The sequence below is a fragment of the Ictidomys tridecemlineatus genome, chromosome 5 (assembly GCF_052094955.1).
Source record: "Ictidomys tridecemlineatus isolate mIctTri1 chromosome 5, mIctTri1.hap1, whole genome shotgun sequence".
Taxonomy (NCBI): Eukaryota; Metazoa; Chordata; class Mammalia; order Rodentia; family Sciuridae; genus Ictidomys; species Ictidomys tridecemlineatus.
Genome location: NC_135481.1, coordinates 66615827 through 66638586, shown reverse-complemented (window position 1 = coordinate 66638586; position 22760 = coordinate 66615827). Strand labels below are relative to the sequence as shown.

Below are 22760 nucleotides of genomic sequence, written 5' to 3'. Positions count from 1 at the left end.
GGCCTCACATAATTAAGCATGTGCTCTACCACTGACATATACTTGCAACCCCTATTTTATTTTGTACACATACTAATATGCACATATGTATGTATGTGTACAATACACATGCAAGTGCACATATATACTAACAGACCATGCTACATTAATACTACATAAATACACCAATGATTTATAAATAATTATTTGTAAAAGAATTCCCCAAATGTTTAATCTTATTACCTTCAATGAAGGATGAATTTTGTCCACAGGTAGTAAAAGAGGATTTCTTCGTTTTCGTTTCTCTATGGCAGATTGTGCATCAGCAATAGCCCATTTGTCAATTGGATGAGGAAAGGTCTTTTGAACTCGTTCCTGTTCAGATGGTTGCAATACCATTGCAGAATTAAGAGAAGTGTTCACAAATAGAAAACTCATAAAAAAGTCAACTTTAACATTATATTTACTGCAAAAAGGGAACAGTATGATATAATATGTTCCGTTTACTATATTAAATAAATTTTTATGTTTAAAAAAGGCCAATAGGGGGCTGTGGTTGTGGCTCAGCAGTAGAGCGCTCGCCTAGTACGTGCGGGGCATTGGGTTCAATCCTCAGCACCACATAAAAAAGGTATTGTGTCCAACTACAACTAAAACAAAATATTAAAAAGAAAAAAAAAAGGCCAGTAGGACTATTAAGATTTTTTCACATAATTTAAGATGAACTGGAGGCTGGGAATGTAGGTCAGTGAGAAAGCACTGGTCTAGATAGTATGCATAGTACTACAAAAGTAAAAAAAAAAAAAAAAAGATGAACTTGAAAAAGGAAAAGATATAATGTATAGGACATTAACATGAAATAGTTATCAGTGATCATGTTAAGTAAAGAGAATTTATAAAAACAGATATCATGAGATCATGTGGGAGTGGGACCTCAGAATGACCATGGAAATACAGATTTTGGCAAAAATAATCCAAGCCTCTGTGGTTCACCTAATTTTAAATTTAACAAGTGATTGACACAAATAATGAGAATTACTGATACCTGAGTAAAACTTCAATTTAGCAAAGTTTCCTACTTTTAAAATTATATTCTCATATTTTAGCAAATTTAGCTACTGAAAAGTATTCTTTCATTGTATTTATTTAAAGTTCAAATCTTTCAGTGGAGAAGTATAAAAATAAATGTTTTAATTCCAACGGTTCCTGAAAAAAATAATACCTTAATTACTGCAAATTAAGATTTTCCTAAATGCTGCAAGTTGTTGCTTTATTATAAAAACAATCTTCAAAAGAAAGATAATGTAAATTTTATAGTACAAAAGCAATTTTTAAAAGCTGTACTAGTACTTCTACAATTCTAAAAATACTCCCATGAAACTGAGGCAAAACAAGTATTTGAACTCTAATGCACACACACTCTTTTAGAGGTATTTTTAATCAATAAGCAAAAATTTACATTTATCTACTGAAATAATATTTTTATGCAGAAAATGGCACAGATCTTAAGTGTACAATTAGATGAGTTTGTTTTGTTTTATATGGGTGATTGAACCCAAGAGTGCTCTATCACTGAGCCATCCTTCCATCCCTTTTTAAAAATTATTTTCATTTTTTATTTTGAGACAAGGTCTCACTAAGTTGGTTAGCGCCTCCATAAATTGCCGAGGCTGGCCTTGAACTTGTGGTCCTCCTGCCTCAGCCTCCCGAACCACTAGGATTACAGGCGTGTGCTACCATGCCTGCCCAACTTGATGAGTTTTGAAAATGTTCACGCTTTTGTAACCGTCATCTAAATCAACATAGAGAACATTCTATAATTGATCTTCATCCTTCCTAGACAACCACTACCCTGATTTCTACCACCATATGTTTTACCTGTTTCTAAAGTTCTTAAAATGAAATCTTACAATATATGTACTCTAGGTTCTGGCTTTTTTCGCTCTGTGAATTGCAGCTATGTTAGAGCACGTGTTAATAGTTGTTGATTAGTATTTCATTTTATGAATTTACCACTATTAAGAATTAAACTGCCTAGACATTCACATGTAAACCTCTTCAGGAACATATATTTTCTTTCTCTAGGGTAAATTTGGAGAACTGCTGAGTCACGCAATAGATATATAACTTTATTAGAAACTGCTAAACTATTGTCAAAAGTTTTATGCCAGTTTATATTCCCACAAGCAATATAAAGAGTTCTAGCTGCTCTATACTGTCACCAACATGTGGCATAATTAATCTTTAATTTTATAGATTTTGGTTGATGTGAAATAATATCTCACTGTGATTTGTTTTATTTTTGCATACTAGGGATTGTACCCTGAGCCTCATGCATGCTAAGCAAGTGCTATACCACATAGTTGCATCCCCAGCTCATTGTAATTATTTTTTAAAAATATTTTGTTATACATGGACACAATATCTATTTTATTAATTTATATTTATGTGGTGCTGAAGATAGAACCCAGTGCCTCACATGTGTAAGGCAAGCGCTCTGCTACTGAGCCACAACCCCAGCCCTCTCATTGTGATTTTAATTCCTATTTTCCAGATGACTTCTGAGCTTTAGTACCTTTTCATGTACTTACTAGCTACTAAATATATTTTATTTCGTGAAATTTCTTTTAAAGATTTTTGCCAATTTGGGGAAGAAGGTATATTTTTCTTATTTATTTGTAGAAGTTTTTTAACTTATTTTGGGTTCAAGCCCTTTGTCAGTAATACATTTTACAAGTATTTTCCCTTCATATGGGATTTGTACCTTTTTACTGTCCCATCAATTTTATTCTTTCTTAGTTACTGTGTTTTGAGTCCTATCCAAAAATATTTGCCTAACCCTTCTGAGTGTAATGATACATGTCTGTAATTCCAGGATAATGCAGAAGGATCACAAGTTAGAGGCCAGTCCTAGCAACTTATGAACCCTAGCAACTTAGTGATACACAGTCTTAAAATAAAAAATAAAAAGGGCTGGGGATATAGCTCAGTGGTAGAGCACCCCCAGGTTCAATCCCCAATTAAAAAAAAAAAAGTATGCCTAATCCCAAGTTAAGATGATATTCTCTGGCATTTTCTTTTAGAAACCTTACAATTTTCAGTTTTTATGTCTATGTCTAATTGCTTTTGAATTAATTTTTGTCTGTGGTATGAGACAGATTTCAAGGTTTTCCTCTCATAAATTTATCCAATTGTTTTAATATTTTTTTAATGAAAAACTTTTCTTTCTCAATGAACTACTTTGTAATCCTAGCAACTTGGCAGGCTGAGGCAGGAGGACTACAAATTCAAAGCCAGCCTCAGCATCTTAGAAAGGCCCAAGTGATTTAATGAGACCCTATCTCAAAACAAATAATAAAAAGGGTTGGTGATGTGACTCAGTGGTTAAGCACCCCTGGGTGCAATCCCTACAAAAATAAAACACACCACATATATCACATATAATTTCAATGGCTTATTACTAATAATTTAGAATAATATAGATCCACATACAAAATTTAATTTGTACAGCAATTCCATGGCTCTTTGAAATAACAAAATAATTTTTACCTCAACATCTTGAACAGTCCTTGGTTGGGCCATGCATAATTTATTAAGCAGCTGAAAAATCAGTTCTTCAATATAATAAAGAGACTCTTCATTAGCTGATAGATTGGGATGTACTTGCTCCTGAACCTTAAAATAAAAGTTCTCAGTTATAGTACTGGTAAAATAATACAAAATGAATTAAAAAAAACTAAGCAAATCTTATATATAATTAATATTTTGCTAGGATGGTTACTCTAATACAAACATAAATCAAAATGAAAAACTATTTATCGATCCATGTAAACTTTCCTTAACTCACAGAGCAGTGTTACTTTATACTTTTTTGGATCTTTTGAAAATCTGTGAAAAGGCCATTGAGTGTTCTTCTCCCTCAAACCAAAAAGCGTGTGTATGTGTGTGTGTGTGTGTGTGTGTGTGTATGTGTCTCTACAATTTCAAAGGAATCATGGATACCCTAAAGCCAACTAAGAAAACTGCTAGGTCATGAACCCCAGCAATAAAGGTATCTCTGAAAAAAACATACTACTATACAAATTATACAGATACTTTATGAAGTAGGTGCTACTGAACTTTTATAATGGCATATGTTGCTTATTTTACCACCTAACTATGTAGAACCCTTTTTGTTTTTAATTTACTAAAGCTAAACCTTAATAATTTTATCCTAAAAATATCCAGTTTGACTGGATATGAGAAATACAGTAAGTAATATTGCCTACAATAGAGTAGGTGTCTTATAAATACTTGCTAACAGAACTTAAGTACTGCTTTAAACTTTTTATGGCAGGGTATTAAAAGGATATCAGTGCCCTTGACAAATAAACAAATAAAAAATCCCAGAAATCTTCAATAGTCTCATAATTATTTTTAAAAATTGAATCATTAATTAAATCTATCCCACAAAGAAAATAGCATGAAGTTGACTATTTCATCTAAATTCTCAAAATTCAGGATAAAATTCTTCCTCACATCTGGATCATGTATTCACTATGAAACCAATAAATACCAATGAATGGATGGCTTATAATTTAGGTTTTACCATTTCCTGAGTGGTCTACCCTTGAATAAAATCATTGCAAAAAACATTAGCATAAAATAGAGCATTACAGCCTCTTATATTCTGAAGTCTTATAAGATCTATAATGAAGTCCCTTCTGTCATTGCTAATATTATTTATTTGTATGTTCATTCTTTTTCTTGGTTTAGTATCTGAGTTTTATTACTTTTATTAATTGAATCAATTTTAGTAATCTTTTCAAGAATCAATTCTTGACTTCGTTGATGCTATTTTATGTTTCATTTATTTTTGCTTCATCTTTATTATTTCTTTTGCTTTTTCTGTTCTTTTGCTAACTTTCTGAAATAAATACTTAGCTCATTACTGTTCAAATTTCCTTCTTCAATATGAGCATTTTCTCAAAGTGCTACTTTTGTTAAAATTCACAGATTTCTTTAAAAAAATTTTTATTTGTAGATTAATACAATATCTTTATTTTATTTATTTAGTTTTATGTGGTACTGAGGATTTAATCCAGTGTCTCACACATGGGAGGCAACCTCTCTACCACTGAGCCACAACCCTAGCCAAAAATCCACAGATTTTTAAAAAAATATTTATTTTTTTTTAGTTGTAGTTGGACATAATACCATTACTTATCTATTTATTTTTATGTGGTGCTGAGGATTGAACCCAGAGCCTTACATGTGCTAGGTGAGCACTTTACTGCTGAGCCATAACCCCAGCCCCAAAATCCATAGATTTTGAAATGAAATATTTTTGTAAACATTCAGTTCAAAATAACTGTTAGTATATTAGGAAAAAAATGATAACATTAGTATTATGTTTTTTTTCCTAATATACTCTGGAATCTAGAAGTGAATTTCTTAACTTCTGAATATATGGGATTTTTTAGGTTATCTTTTTATTGATTTCTAGAATAATCGTGGTCATAATACACTTTTTATAATTTCAAATTTTTGAAATTTGTTGGGATTCAATATTATAATTCATTATATGGGCCTACTTGATTTCATTGACAAAAATCATCAAACATTTAAGGAAAAAATGCAACAATCTTAAGCAAACTTGACCAGAAAAATAGAAAAACACTAACATTTCTAAATTAATGATGAGACTATCCTTGATATGAAAACTCAAAAAGAAAATTGAAAATTTTAGGCCATTTTCACTCTTCACAGAAACCAAAGGCTAAATAAAATATTAGCCAACTAAATTCCATAATATATATTTTAAAAGACTATATACAACATGATCCATTTGGTTTAACCCAGGAAGGTAAAGCTAATTTAATGCTGGAAAATCAAGTAATATAACTGAATACTTTAGATGATTAAAAGAGAAAAATAAGATCCTCTCAAATAGATGTTGACAAAGTATCTAAAAAATTTTCAACATCCATCATAAAATCTCTCAGTGAACCTCCTTAATTTGGCAAAGGATATCTAACCAAAAAAAGGTAAAATAAAATCAAAGTTAATGCTAAAACAACAAAAAGCTTCATTTTGAGAACAGGAAAAGGGCAAAGATACACGCTATCATTATTTCTATTTCACATTGTACTGGAGATCCTGGTTAGTGCAATAAAGTGAGAAGAAGTAATAAACGTATAAGAATTGGTAAGGAAGAAACTAATTTTCAGATAATTTGATTGTGCCTTGTAATAGCTGATTTTGGAGTACCTAGATATTTGATTATACATTATTTCTGAGTATCTGAGGGTATTTAAGATAAGATAAACATTTAAATTGGTAGAATTAGTAAAGCAAATTGCCCTCTCCAATGTGGGTGGCCTCATCTATTCTACTAAAGACTTATATATTAAAAGAATAAAAGGCTAAGTAATAAAGAATTATTTCCTTGCTTGACTGTATTCAAAATGAGATATCAGTCTTCTGTGTTTGGATTAGGACTCACACTGGAATTTATAATATCAGCTCTTCTGGTTTCTGGCCTTTAGACTCAGACCACAACTATAGTATACTGGGTCTCCAACTTGCCAAATACAGATTTTGTTCTTCTCAGCCTCCATAATTGCATGAGCCAATTCTCTTATAGTAGTAAATCTCTTTCTAAATATGTATGTGTGTGTGTATGTGTATTATTAGTTTAGTTTCTCTAGAGACTCCAGATTAATACAACCATGCAAGACAAACCTATTGTACAGATAAATTATCTGAATTCATAAAAAGTAAACTTTCATTTCTATGCACCAGCAACAAAGCTAGAAAATAAAATTTTCAAATAATTGTTTTTATAATAGAATAAAAAATATCATGTACTTTGGACTAAATCTTACAAAAAGAAGATGACCCTGTGGGAGAAAATCATACTATTAAGAGAAACTGAAAATCTAAATACATGAAAGAGAATAACTTTGTGATTATCGGACTTAATATTGTAAATATATTAATTCTCCACATGAAGTTAACAAAATTACAATTAAAATCCAGCAGGTTGATTTTGTGTGTGTGTACGTGTGTGTGTGTGTGTGTTTGTGATGCTGGGGATGGAACCCAGAGCCTTGTTCATGCAAGGAAAGCACTTTACCAACTGAGCTATATTTCCCAGCCAAGGTTGTTTTCTGAAATTGACAAGATAATTTCAAAATAAATTGACAAGATAACTTCAAAAATAATATAGAAAATGCAAAAGACTAAGAAAATCAGTCACATACTCTTAAAGAAGCAAAAGTATTTGGTTCCCTAGTTGTTATTCTTTACTACAAACCTGCAGCAATTAATGGTATTGGCATAAGGATAGAGAAATAAATCAATGAAACAGATGAGAGTCTTCAGAAGCAAGATTATATGTATATGGACCCTTGACTTAAACAAAACTGACAATTTACTAGAGTATGGGAGAGTGTAGACTGTGGAGAAGTAAGGCAAGTGGATGAACAATTAAGACACCTATATAGAAAAAAACCAAACTCAATCTCTACTTCATATTTTACATAAAAATCAATACTTGCTGGATTTCAGACCTATTAAATACATATTTAATAAAGTTCTGATAATGTAAACAGATGTCTTCATGATCCTAGGATAGAAAAAGACTTATTATATAGAACACATAAGTTATTAACCATAAAGGGAAGGGGTAACACACTTTAACTATATTTAACTCATCAAAAGCTACCTTAAAGAAAGAAAAAAGGTAAGTTATGGAAGTGGAGATGTATGTGACAAATATAACAAAATGATTCATATCCAGAATATATAAAGAACTTCTAAAACTTCAATAAGAAAAAAATTATCCAAACCCCAATAGAGGGGTTGGTGTTATGTAGCTCAGTGGCACAGCGCTTGCCTAGCAAGTGTGAAGCACTGGGTTCCATCCTCAGCACCATATAAAAATAAATAAATAAAAGTGTTTTACCCATCTACAATTAAAAAAAAAAAAATAGAGAGCTGGGGACATAGATCAGTTGTAAGAGTGTTTGCTTACCATGCACAAGGCCCTGGGTTCAATCCCCAGCACCACCAGTGGGGGAGAAAACCAAACTCAGTAGAAAACAAATGCAGGTATGGATAGGGGATATAGCTCAGTAGTGGAGTATTGCCTAGCATGAGCAAGGCCCTAGGCTTGATTTCCTGCCCTGCAAAATAAAAAAAAAAGTAAAGGCAAAAAATACTTAAAATGAGGGCTGGGACCATAACTCAGTGGTAGAGCGCTGAGCACTTCACAAAAGAAGAAATTTAAATAGCCAACATACATATGAAGATACTCTAGCTCTTTAGTAAACAAAGAAATGCAACTTGAACCACACTGAAAGTTATTACCCACTCACCAGTCAGCAAAATTAAAAAGTCTATTAATATCAAATATTGGTGATTATGTGGAGCAATAGGAACTCTCATACACTACTGGAGTGTTAAATGGATCAATTGCTTTCAAAAATTTCACCATTATACAGACATGAGCCACATGACATTCTGGTTAGCAACAGATCACACATAAGAGAGTGATTCCATAAGATTATAATGGAACTAGCCAGACACAGTGGTGCACCTGCTCTAATTCCAGCTAATGGGAGTCTGAGGTAGGAAGATTCAAAGTTTGAGGTCAGCCTAGGCAACTTAGCAAGACCCTGTCTTAAAATATAATAATAATAATAATAATGATGATGATGATGGTCTGGGCATGTAGCTTGGTGGTAGAGAGCCCCTGGGTTTAATCCTCAGTACCACCAAAAAAAATTTACAATGGAACTGAAGAATTCTTAATACCTAGTGAGGTTATAGCTGTCCTGATGTCAACATTGTTATATTGACACTACTCATATGTTTGTGGTGATGTTGGTGTAAACAAGCCTACCATTCTGCCAGTCATATCAAAGTATAGCACATACAATTCTGAAAAGTGCATAATACTTGACAATGATAATCAGCAACTATGTTACTAATTTGTATATTTACTATCCTTTACTTTTTATTTTTATTTTGGAGTACGTTCTTGCTACTTATAAAGAAAGTTTATAGCCAGGTGTGGTGGCACAGCTACTAGTAGTCCCAGCAACTTGGGAGCTGAGGCAGAAGGACTGCTGAGGCAAGAAGATTACTTGAGTCCAGGAGATTGGTGCCAGCCTAAGCAGGACCCCATCTCTTAAAAACCAAAAATGTTAAGTTTACTATAACAGAGAATGCATTAAAAGGACACAGTAAGTGATTAACCAGTAAGTGATTAATCATCTAGGTTTGTGTAAGTATACTCCACGATGATCAAAAAAGGACAACATCACCTAACAATCCATCTCTCAGAATGTGTCTCATCATAACTATATACACACTGACACACACACACACACACACACACACACACACACACACACACACACACTCTTTAGAATTATGCATCTAATGTAGTAGACATTAGTCACATGTGGCTAATGAACACCTATAATGTAGCACCACTGAATTGAAATGGACTCTAAAGAGTATAAAACACATACAAGAATTCAAATATTTAGTATAAAAATGTCAAATATCTTAATTTTTATATTTATTACATGCTGAAATGATTATATATTTATTAGGCTAAATAAAATATATTATTGAGGGGCTGAGGCTATAGCTAAGTGGTAGAGCGCTTTCCTTGCACAGTGATGCACTGGGTTCGATCCTCAGCACCATATAAAAATAAAGACATTGTGTCCATCTACAACTAAAAAAATACACACACACACATATATATATATATATATATATATAATTGAAATCAACTTCATCTGTTTCTTATATATGTGGTTCACATTATATTCCTATTACATATCACTATTCTAGAGAAATGAGCTCACATGCTTACCCAAAGACATGTACATCCAACTAGAGTATAATAGATATGTTGTGGCATGTCCATACAATGGAATATATACAGCAAAAAAATTAACAGTATTAATGAAAAGCACAAAAACATGGATACATTTTCAATAATGTTAACAAAATGAAGCCAGACAAAAAGAACACACATGATGGATTCTATTCACAAAGTTCAAAATCAGACAAAATTAAACTATGGTATTTAGGGACACCTTATTAGATGAGAAAATTATAAAGAAAAGTAGTAACTACCATAAAAGTGGGTTACCTTTACAGAGATATTATGAGATAAATGCTGACAATGTGCTGTCTTCTAAAATACAATGTGCTGGATGATAAACTGGTGTCCCTTAAATTGTATATTTATCCTTTATGCATTTTTCTGATTGGGTTCCAATTCATCATAAATAGGATTTAAAAAGAATCATCAGGCAAAGAGAAAATCAAGGGGTGAAATTATCAATAAAATAAGTCGGGCTGGGGATGTGGCTCAAGCGGTAGCGTGCTCGCCTGGCATGCATGCGGCCCGGGTTCGATCCTCAGCACCACATACAAACAAAGATGTTGTGCCCGCCGAAAACTAAAAAATAAATATTAAAAATTCTCTCTCTCTCTCTTTAAAAAAAAATAAGTCCTATAGCCATCTTGTATACAGTTCAATGAAAAAAATTAAAATGTCAGAATTCTGTACTGGCATAGCACACACACCTGTAATACCAGCTACTCAGAAGAGATAGGAGGATCACAAGTTAAAGGACTGGGGATATAGCTCAATGATATATGCTCCAGAATTCAATCCCCAGTACACACCCCTCCCTCCCTCCCTCCTTCCCTCTCCCCTCCCCAATATCTCTCTCTCTTTCTCTCTCTCTCTCTCTCTCTGTCTCTCTCTCTCATACACATGCAGTTAGAGTTTCAGAGACAGAGAATATCCTACAAGATTGGGAGGGAGGAAGAGTGGATTATATACAAGCAGCAGATATGAGCTAGTTCCTGACTTTAATAGTAATACTAAAAACTAAACAACAATGAACTCAAGATTCCAACAAATTATCAATCATCTGTCATAGTAATGTAAAGATATTTGTAGATATAACAAGGTAAAAATTTTTATCTCCCATATAGTCTTTCTCATTAAGCCTCTGTAGGTTGTATTATACTAAAATGAGTATAAAAATCATGAAAGAGAAAAATCCAGAATATAAGAAAAGAAGAAATCAACATGGAAAAAAGATCAAAGGAATGCCTAGGATGAAATGAAGGTAAATTATAGGATGAGATGTGGTGAGCCGCCTCTGCCGCTTATGCAGATTATGGTCGCCATTACAAGATGGCGCTGACTCCGCTGTGGTATGTGACAAAAAACTCCTTATTTGGGAGAGTTGGCGCATGGTTTTTCAGCACCCTATGAAAAAGTTCCACGTAGCAGCTTCGCATTGGGGCTTGAGATGCTATATTAAGGCTGGGAGGGGCATCCGAGGGATTAGTAGAAGAAATATCAAGGGCCTGAATAAACCGCTGAAAGAAGATTCCCGAGTTGCGTCTTCCTTGCGGGCAAGGGGTCGAGACAATGAGAACTATTTAATAAATAGAAATGTCACCAGTCCAGATTCAGGTCCAAAGGCTCTGGGGGAAACTCTCAAGAAAACAAAATTGATAGAGCACCTGATGGAACTAAAAATCTTGAGAATATTTAGAAAACTGGTACAGAGTTTGAGTTTGAGAATTGATACACAGAAAACGTACAAATAAGAAAACAAGATAATTATTAACACCAGTAAAAAAAGCAAAAAGGAAAGAAGAAGTGGTTTAATACAAATAGCAGTAATGGTCGTAATAACATAAGCTTTTAATATTAAACCAAAACTAACATATGATCATGAGGAGGGGAGGCAGAAAGTATGCTTGTTTGGCAAGGTGTGTGGATGGAGTGGGTAATGTGTATGTTTATTAAAGAACACACTAGAATATTCTTTTCTTTCATGAAAAGAATTCAACAGATAAAGCCCAAAACAGAAAAATCAAGAAAAAGCAATATAAAAATGTTATCTTCCTTTAAAAGACAGAATACAAAAACAAGACACTCAGAAGAGCTAAAAGTGATTGTCTCAAGAAAGCAGACGGAAAGCTAGTTATGTTTTTACTTTGATAAAATACAAAGACAATTAAGAAAAATAATATGAAGTGAGGAGTAGGAAAAAGGAAGATTACATGAAAGGGGAGAGAGACTACTTTTTGAAGATATCTGAGTAAGAAGAGTTTAAGTAAGGCAGTTATAAATTATATATAGAACCAACATCTAAAAAGTCAGCTTTATAATATGTTTCTTAGGTTTTGAATTGGGGAAAATAACCATTTCCTCTTACACCCTGTACTTCTTTAATATGACAAGAGGAAACCTAATATTTCTAAATTATACACTTCTAGGTTAATAGAATAAAAGAGACTTTTTTATTCTTCACTAAAAAACCAGGCCCAACTCCATGAAAATGACTATATATAAGAATTAAAATGTTTAACAGGAAAGGACTTTTTTCTGTGATTGTGGTTTTGATAAATAACTTGCAAAGCAACTTTAATAATAAGGATCAAACTTTCTTATGTCAAACTTCTTTAATTAATATCAAATAAGAAAGCATCCACAATAACCAACATGCAAAGTTAAAATCCCACCCATAGACACCTTAATAAGATATCAAGATAACAATGAAAGGTAGCCATACTTTACATTTCCACAATATTTACTATCTCAGCACCCTAAGAGACAGTAAACATAAAATTATCACATTAGAACAAATTAATCTGTCAAATTTTTCTAAAAGACTAGCCAGAAAATGAGCAATTAAAATAATTTTTAGTCTTTAGCAGTAGATTAACAGGTCAGACCTGTATTTTAGTTACAACATATTTTCAAATTGCCAGAGGTATATGCTTACACATACACTGTAAATAGTATACTCATAAAACTATAAATACATGAATAGATTCACAGACCATTTTAACTTTAAATTATTTTTACTCAGATAAACAGTATATTTGAAAAGTTATAGAAATATTATTTCTTAATTCATACTTTTCAGTTTTCCCTATTTACCATCAAATAAAAAGTCTTCCTAGTACATTTGTTCAATGAACTAATATTTGAGTTTCAGGTACAATATAGAAATAAATTCTTTTAGTAACACTGTCAGATTGACTTTTGTTTATGCAAATTCTTCATTCTATTGCAGATTCCTGCAAGGTTCAAAATGTCTCCAACATTAATTATGTGTGTGTGTGTGTGTGTGTGTGTGTGTGTGTATGTATATATATATATATATAAAATGTGTGGTATATATCTATATTTGTATATACATACATATACATATATATGGGTGTCTGGGGATATAGTTTTGTGGTAGATCATCTTGGGGTTCAATCCTAAGTATTGCAAAAAAAAAAAGCTTTTTTTTTCATTATAAAAAAGTTAAAATTCAATTTAAGAAGAAATAAATTTCATTCCAAAGATATACACTAAAACTATAATACTGCTGATAGAAATTAAAGACCTCAATAAATAAAGAGAGAGACTTTATTTTTTATTTGGAAGACTCAACACTGTCAATTCCTCTGAAGGAATCTATTAAATCAATACAATTCCAATCAAAATTCCAGAAAGTTTTTTTGTAGAAATTGATGTGCTGATTTAAAAATTCTAATGGAAATACAAAAAGATTCTAGAATAATGAAAACAAAAGAACAAAATTGGAGCATTAACATTACTTGACGTCAAGAAGTTTTATAAAGCAGGGCTGGGGTTGTGACTCACTGGTAGAGTGCTTGCCTAAAGTGTGAAGCACTAGCTTCGATCCTAAGTTCCACATTGAAATAAATAATTAAAATAGAGGTGTTGTGTCCATCTACAGCTTAAAAATGTTTTTTTAAAAAAGAATTTTTATAAAGCAACAGTAATCAAAACTGTGTGGTACTGACCAGATACACACAAAGATAGAAAGTACAGAACAGACTGTCCTGAATTAAACTCATATATATATATATATATATATATATATATATATATATGAAAGGTGTGAAGACCTTTAGCAAAGGAGAAAGGACAGCCTTTTCAATATCTGATGGAACAACCAGCTATTCATAAGCAAAAAAAAACCCCTTACCAAATATGGAATTGTCATACTACATGTAAAAGTCAATTCAAATGAATCACAGATCTAAATGTAAACCTAGATCTCTAAAACTTGTAGAAGAAAATAAGCAGGTAGAAAATTTTTGTAACCCTGGGTTAGACAAAGACTTTTTGGATATGACATAATCCCCCCCCAAAAAAATATTCCAAACAGATAAATTGGAATTCATAAAAATCTGAACATTTGCTCTTCAAAAGACCTCATTAAGAGAATGAGAGCTCAGCATGGTGATGCACACCAGTAATCCCAGCTGTTCAAGAGGGTGAGGCTGGAGGATCACAAGCTCCAGGACAGCCGAAGCAAGTTAGTAAGACTGTGTGTGTGTGTGTGTGTGTGTGTGTGTGTGTGTGTGTGTGTGTGTGTGTGTCTGGGAATATAGTTCAGAAGAAGAGCATATTGGGGTTCGATCCCAAATACTGAAAAAAAAACAAGCTATAGACTAGACAAAAATCTTTGTAGTATAGACTGATAAAGGGCTTATATCAGACAAATTCTCAAAACAAGCAACATGGGCACAAAATCTAAACAAACTTCTCCAAAGAAGAAACATGGATAGTAAATAAGAACGTGAAAATGTTCAACATCACTAGTCATTAGGGAAATGCAAATTAAAACCACAAGAGACCATTGCTGAACTATTAGAATGGCTAAAATTAAATTACCAAGTGCTGGCAGAATGAAATGCTAAATATTGCTGACAGTAATTTAAAAATGTACAATCAAACTTTGGAAATAGTTTGATAGTCTCTTAAAAAGTTAAAACATACCATCAATCCAATTACTCCTTGTAATTACCCAAGAGAAAATGAAATACATGTCTAGACAAAAACTTGCACACAAATGTTCATAGCAGCTTTATTTGTAATAGCCAAGATCTGAAAACCCAAAAGTATATCAATAGGTGAAGGGAAAAACAAACCATAGTATATCTATATAATAGAATACTATTGAATAATAAAAAGAAACCAACTTCTGATACATGCATATATGCAAACACATGGAAGAATTTTTAAATAATGAGGATACTGGGTGTGGTGGCATATGCCTATTATAATCCAGAAATTCAAGAGGCTGAGGTAGGACAATCAAAAATTTGAGGCTAGCCTCAGCAACTTAATGATACATTGTTTCAAAATAAAAAATAATAAAAAAACTTAAGAAATGAGGATGTAGCTCAGAGGTAAAGCACTGCTGGGTTCAATGCTCAGTACAATAATAATAATAATAATAATAATAATAATAATAATAATATTGAAAGAAGCCAGATTTTTAGAAAAGAGTATATACTGTATGATTCCACTAGGATAAAACTCTAGAAATGCAATTAATAGTGATAAAAAGCAGATCAGTGATTGCTTGGGGATGGGCAGTGGGAAGGGAAAAGAGAGAGAAGTACAAATAATCAAAAGAAATTCAGAGAGTAAAAGAATGTGTTCATTATCTTTATTGTGGTTTCACTGATGTATACCTAATATCAAAACTTATCAACCTGTACACTTCAAATATATGCATCTTACTATATGTCAATTACACCCCCAACAAACCTGTTAAAGAATATAATATTTTTAGGTAACATTTTTCTGATTAAGGTATATAATCAAGAACTGAAACCAAAGTTGTGCATTATACACTCATTAAGATCAGTCAGGAACCATAGAACAATTTCTCATTTTTCATTCCCTCCTATCTGCTCCCCACACTTTTATTCCCAATCTACTGGTAACCTAGTGCCTTGTCATTAAGTACTCAGTAAATAAAAACATTAAAAAGTACAAGTTTTTGAAAATTCTTTTGGGGATACACAGCAAAAGTTAGAAAACTAATTTACAAGGAAGATTCAAGCAGACTCAATGATATGTAAGGCTAGTATGAGACACAAGGAATGATGTCTGAGTTCTGTTCTGGAAACTGGGTATACCATTTATACTGGAAATGTAGGTTTACGGCCTGGGTTATGTCATGATTATGTAGGATTATCCAAAAAGCAGGGGAATGTATCAGTTTTAGAGAGGCTATAGGGGAAGACATCTCCAAGAAGATGATATCTGATGACAATAAAGACCTAACGGAGATAAAAGGGCCAGCAGCCTAATCACCTGAGGAAAAGGTGTTCCAGGAAGATAAAACAAGCATGAAAGTCCTGAGACTAGTACGTGTCAATGTGTTATAGACATAAGAAAACCAGTATGGAATAGGAGTGGAGCAAACAAGGGACAGTATTAAATAGTTCAAAAGGTAGAAGCAGGAGGGGGCATCACTAACTACAGGGAACCTAGCAGGCCATAAAAACAAAAAACTTTTATTCTGAGAAGCATTGACAGAATTTTGAACAAAAGAGTGATATGATCTCACTTATCTCTGTTGTGCTAAGACTGAATGAAGCAAGAGACCAATTAAGAGACAATTTCAAAACTCCAAGAGATCAGTGATGATCACCTGATTCTAGGTGGTGAATTAAGTATGAAATGGTGACTAGATGTAGTTAGAGTTGGAAGTAGAGCTAAAAGAATTGTGAAAAGATTAGATACATGGTATGAAAAAAAAAAGATTCATCCACTTAGCCTTTTGGCTAAGATCAAGTGTAGTATCTGTTCTTATCAGTTTAATATCTGATACATCTTCTATCCAAGGACAATGAGATTCCTTGGAAATCTGGGAATGGAACCACCATTTGACCCAGCTATTCCTCTTCTCAGACTATACCCAAAGGACTTAAAAACAGGATACTACAGGGATACAGCCACATCAATGTTTACAGCAGCACAATTCACAATAGCTAAACTGTGGAGCCAACCTAGATGTCCTTCAATGGATGAAGGGGATTTAAAAATGTGGCATTTATACACAATGGAATATTACTCAGCATTAAAAAAGAACAAAATCATGGCATTTGCAGGTAAATGGATGGCGCTGGAGAAGATAGTGCTAAATGAAGTCAGCCAATCCCCCCCAAAAAAATGCTGAATATTTTCTCTGATATAAGGGGGGTGACTCATAGTGGGGTAGGGAGGGACAGCATGGGAGGATTAAATTAATTCTAGATAGAGAAGAGGGGTGGGAGGGAAAAGGAGGGGGAAGGGAATTAGCAAGGATGGTGGAATGTGATGGTCATCATTATCCAAAGAACATGTATGAAGACTTGAATTGGGTGTCAACACACCTTATATACAGATATGAAAAACTGTGGTATATATGTGTATTAAGAATTGTAATGCAAAAAAAGTACATGTATAATGGCATAAATTGACGTTCATATACTTTATATACAGAGATATGAAAAATTGTGCTCTATATGTGTAATAAGGATTGTAATGCATTCCACTGTTGTTGTGTATTTAAAAAATAATAAAATCAATTAAAAAATAAAACTGAAGGCATGAATTAGATAGAAACCTAAAAAAAAGAAATATTCAAAAATAACACAAGATTTTTAGCTGGAACAATTGGAAGGATGGAGTAGCCATTTACTGATATGGGAACTGCTACAAAAGGAGCAAGTTCTGGGAGGAAGAGGAAGAATTCAATATTGGTTGAGATAACCATCATACATCTATATGGAAGTATCAAAATAAAAAAACGAAAGTTAAAACTTAGGGGGGTGGCTGGGGATGTGGCTCAAGTTAGTGCGCTCGCCTAGCATGCGTGAGGCACTGGGTTAGATTCTCAGCCCCAAATAAAAATAAAGATATTGTGTCCATCTAAAACTAAAAAATAAATATTAAAAAAAAAAACCTTAGGAGAGGGGTCTGAGGATATATACCTCCGTGGTATTTGCCTACTATGTGAGAGGCAAGGAGAAGGAATTTGGAAATATGTATAAATGATATGTGAAATAATAAAGCTCTCTTTATATCCAAGAGAGTGGGTGTAAAAAAAGAAACAAGTCTATAACTAAGCCCTGGGGAGGTCAAAATGATGTGGATGAGAAAAATGAAAAGGAATCAAGATAGAAGACCTAGAAAGAATATCCTATAAAGCCATCCTAGGTGCCCGTCAAGAGATGAATGGATAAAGGAAAAGTAGCAAATACACACAATGGAGTACTACTTAGCCATAAAGATGAATGACTTTATGACATTTGCTGGTAAACGGATGAATCTGGAGACTATTATGTTAAGTGAAATAAGCTAATCCCCAAATACTAAAGATCAAATGTTTACTCTGGTATGTGGAAGCTAACCCACAGTAAGGGAAGAGATAAGAAAAAAAAATTATATATATATATTTATATATATATATAAATAAGTTCAGTGGAGTAGACAAAGGGAAATGAAAGGAAGCAAGGAGAGATGGGAAAAGGAAAGAGTGGAATGAATCTAACATTACTTTCCTATGTACGTATATGAATATACCACAATGAATCTCACCATCATGTATATTCACAAGAAATTAATTTTTTAAAAAATAACTATATGAGTAAATGGTAGAAAGACCAGTAGAAGAAAAGGAGGGGGAGGAAGGAAGGGGAGGGGAAGAAGAGGTACTGAGGACCAAATTAGAACAGAATATTGCCCATGCTTTTATAAATATGTCAAAAGAGATTCTACTGTCATATATAACTAAAAAGAACCAATAAATTAATTAATTTTAAAAATTAAATAAATAAATAAGAAAGGATATCCAACGAGAGAAAACTAGAAGAGTATGGTGTTGTGGAAGTCATATAACAAAAGGACTTCCAGGGCTGGGGTTGTAGCTCAGTGGTTGAGTGCTTGCCTCACATGTGTGAGGCACTGGGTTCAATCCTCAGCACCATATAAAAAAATAAATAAGTAAATAAAACAAAGATATTAAGGATTTTACGGAAGAGGAAAATATCAGTAGTCAAATGCTGCTAATGGGTCAATTAAGAAAGTACTACAGATTGTTTTGTAAATAAGAAGTAGAATTTGAGTTTATAAAATAACTTAAGAAAACTAGAATGTAGAAAATCTTACTTGAAAGAGCTAACACTAGTACCCATACCTAGATCTTGATGTTATTTTTATTGTGTTGATTTACCACTACACATTAAAATGTGAAATTTATAACACGTTATACATTTTAAAAGATTTCTACTTATTATCACATTTTTATGAAAAGAAAAAATTTTAAATTGTTAATTTCTAATGCTGACTACATGAGATAATGCTAAATCCATTAGTTTCATTAAAATTCCTTCTTAATTCCAATATAAAGGCTAACAGAGGATATAATCAAATTACTGTTCCTTTTAAAGAGAAGCTATGGTTAATATAAAAGACACATACTTGATTTATGTCAAGTGGTAACACAGGTAATGCTGTGGATACTCAGCATAAAACACTTTAATGGAATATTATTACTCCAAATATACCATACCAAAATTAAACTGAAAATAGAAAAGGCTACTAAATCATGGTTGACAGGGAGCTAAATGCACCAAGTTAAAATGCATTTCTAATGCTCATCCAGTTCTGGCTGAACCCTTTGCATTAGTTTGAGCTATTGTTAGTTTAGAATAATTCCAAATGATTCTCTTGAGTTCTATTGTTGTATTCAGTAGCTTTAGGAAATCCAGAACAGGCCCCACATTTAAAAAAAAAAAAAAATCATAGGATCTCTTAGTTTCTGGCTTTAACCTGGAGTGATCTTTTTTCAAAGAGCAATTATGATCAAGTTAATGTAATTACTTTGCTACATAATTAACAAATAACCATACACAACTTTCTTGGTCTAAGGTAAAGACCTTAACTTCATCTACATATAGTCTACCACACAGGCTACTTCTTATTCTCTTTGTTCTTAATTTAAATAAAGTCAGGTTCCTACAGTTCCCTCTACCTCAAATCTCTTCTCCTCCTCCTTTGTTTTGTTAATTCCTACTTATCTTTCCTATAATTGCTTGCAACTTTATTGTCTGTCTCTCCCAGCCCTCTCCCAGCCATTTAGAATGAAAGTTTTAAGACAGAAGGGCCCTTGCTACAATCCTCAGTATCAAGAATAATAGTGCCTGGCATACAGGATACACTCAGTACCATATATCCTCCAGAACCCAGTACTTCTTAAAGACTTCTGTGACCTATTATATATCAGTGACACCAATTTTATTTTCTTAAGTCACCCTATACTTTTCTTGTGGGCCTCAGGAAAGATCATGTACAATCTTCTAAAACAAACTTCCAACAGACATTGGTAGAAAGGCAGAAAACACTAGAATCTTTCAGATTTCACAAAGGCATTTCTCAGTCAGAGCTCTTACCTACTTTTTCCTTGCCATGGACTGCTATTAATTAACCCACACATTTTCTATATCACTTGCCTTTTAGACAGCTATCTGAGAGCAAAATTGTCACAGGGTAGGGAGGTCGATATTTAACAGGAATTGAATTAGACCCAGGAATTCAACCAATTCTTTCTAGCTCTGTTGGACATTTATAACTACAGATGGTAAGAAAATAGACATTTTTCTTTTCCATGACTAGCCTGATAAGGAAAACCTTATAGAAAAGTCATTTACCATGGAAATATCAGACTGAAAATGTGGTAAAGTTATTTTAAGACATATTTCCCATATGAAGAGTGCTAATTTATCTCAGCATATAATCAGCACATGCATAAAATAAAAGATACTTCAAAATCAAAGGTAATAAACTACACTTACAAATGTAGCCCTGCTCTTTTTTCTCCCACAGAATACCATAGCTTCAATGTTCTTGGGGAGTATTGGTGAAGGCACTTATGATCTTGGCTCTTTTAGGAAAGATACATAACTTAGCAATAATGTTAACAATCCACATATTATCAATTAATAATGTCATTTCAACTCTGCTTTGTAGCCCTGTATGTTTTTAAATGCCCTAGCTGAGGTTTTGATTTTAAAGTTAAAGAAAGAGCTGGAAGTGCAGATCAGTGGTAAAGTGCATGGAGACCCTGAGTTAAGTTAAAGAACAACACATTTCTATTTTTACAATTATTTTTCCACAAATCCATTCCTCAGCCTTTGTGTTTCTACATAGTAAAATAAATACATATTATTTTTTTAAATCCCTTACATTTTTTTTCTTTCTTTCTTTTTTACAGAACACTTCATGAATTTGCTATCACCCTTGCACAAAGGCCATGCTAATCTTCTCTGTACCATTCCAATTTTAGTGTATGTGCTGCAGAAGCTATCATCCCTTGTTTTTTCAATGTTGAAAATGATGATTTTGCCAAACAGAGTCTTCATAAAAATTAGCTAAAACTTGAAACCCAGCAAAAGATAATACTAGGCATTTCTCAGTGCAGTGTTATGCTTGAAACTTTCACTATTTTCTATTATTATTTATAAGATAAATTGACCTATAAATACTAAAAGATTTACATGAATCTAACATTTTACTAGAGTTCTCATTAAATAATGACATCACTGACACATGTTTCTTTACATTTGCACAGAATTTTCACCTTTCTGAAAATTCTATTTTAATAATTTTGGAGGTTCCACTAAGATGTCTAAAATGCATTAACCTGACAGAGCCAATTAAACTACTTTGCTACTGAATATTCATTACAGAAATCTAAGCTCAGAACTGGTATCTCATTTACAAAAACCCAAACCTCAGAACTTAGAATTTTGGTCTAGTTGGTAAATGCTTCTTAGAACTTTTGGTCTAGCTTGTAAAGGCCTTTACTTTTTAAAATTTATTTTTGTAATCTTAATATCCAACACGGTGCCAAGTACCTAAAATGTGTTCAATAAATATTAAACAATGCATAGAGCTATAATATATCAAATGTTCAACGGTAGTGCCAAATGAAAGAGAGAAATAGTATAGTCAAATCCTAGTAGTCTGTAACTCTATGGTCATCTGGAGGAAGGTGGTTAAGTTCTACATGCTTTTCTTTTTTTCTTCTCAGTGTTAGGGATAGAACTCAGGGTCTTGGCATGCTAGAAAGCATTCTACCACTGAGTTACATTCCCAACCTACAGTCTTTGAATATGAAGACAGTCTTCTTCATAAATGGTGGAAATTCTTATCATACAAAGACATGGTTAGCAGAGTGAATCTTGAGTACCTTAAGAGCTGTAATTCCTGCAACTCATAGTAGGCACTATGAAACTGCATGTCACAATGTTCCAAATACTGTAAAAATAGATATAATCTGAATCACTTTCACCAAAAATTTTCCAGAGATATAAAAAATGATTCCATGGGGCTGGGGATGTGGCTCAAGCGGTAGCGCGCTCGCCTGGCATGCGTGCGACCCGGGTTCGATCCTCAGCACCACATACCAACAAAAGATGTTGTGTCCGCCGAGAACTAAAAAATAAATATTAAAAAAAATGATTCCATGGGAATGTATCTCAATTCTATAACACTGATTTAATAAATTAATAGAAAGTGTTTTTATAATTCACCACAAAAGGCCAAATTTTCTTAGTAATTTTATAAGCAAAGGATATACCACAATTGTTGAATACAACAATATAGTATCTACAAGGCACCTAGAAAACAAGCACAACATTTAAATGCTAAGTAATAGGACCAAGGCAATGTACTAGGCTTAGATGCTAGTCCTGGTTTTGTTCTAACCTAGCCTGAAAAAAATAAATCTGAACTTGTACATGAGGATTATTAGAATCAAAGCTACCTACACTTAAATACTATTTGCTACCACAAAGTACTAATGAGCATATACTTGCTTCATTCTGCCAACAATATAGGCCTACCTGGTAACTTCACTCACACTTCTGCATGGTAG

At 32.9% G+C, this 22760-nt stretch overlaps 1 protein-coding gene, 1 non-coding gene and 1 pseudogene across 6 annotated transcripts in view; 1 reads left to right on the top strand and 2 right to left on the bottom strand.

Moving 5' to 3' along the window:
* Sos2 (SOS Ras/Rho guanine nucleotide exchange factor 2) overlaps positions 1-22760 on the bottom strand; it is a 95821-nt gene that overhangs the window by 71398 nt on the left and 1663 nt on the right. For 4 of the 5 annotated variants that reach the window (XM_078050152.1, XM_078050150.1, XM_078050148.1 and 1 more), the window contains exons 2-3: positions 3529-3654; positions 223-354 (exon numbers count right to left, since the gene is read on the bottom strand). In XM_078050152.1, the coding sequence (XP_077906278.1) occupies positions 223-354; positions 3529-3654 (258 nt within the window). Of the gene's footprint in view, positions 1-222; positions 355-3528; positions 3655-7996; positions 8148-22760 lie in introns of all 5 variants that reach the window. The other variant, XM_078050149.1, reaches the window with a different exon arrangement.
* Positions 16604-16727, top strand: LOC120887095 (U2 spliceosomal RNA; annotated as a pseudogene).
* Positions 21086-21187, bottom strand: LOC120886984 (U6 spliceosomal RNA). Its single transcript, XR_005730160.1, has one exon. It is a non-coding gene; the product is annotated as a U6 spliceosomal RNA (small nuclear RNA).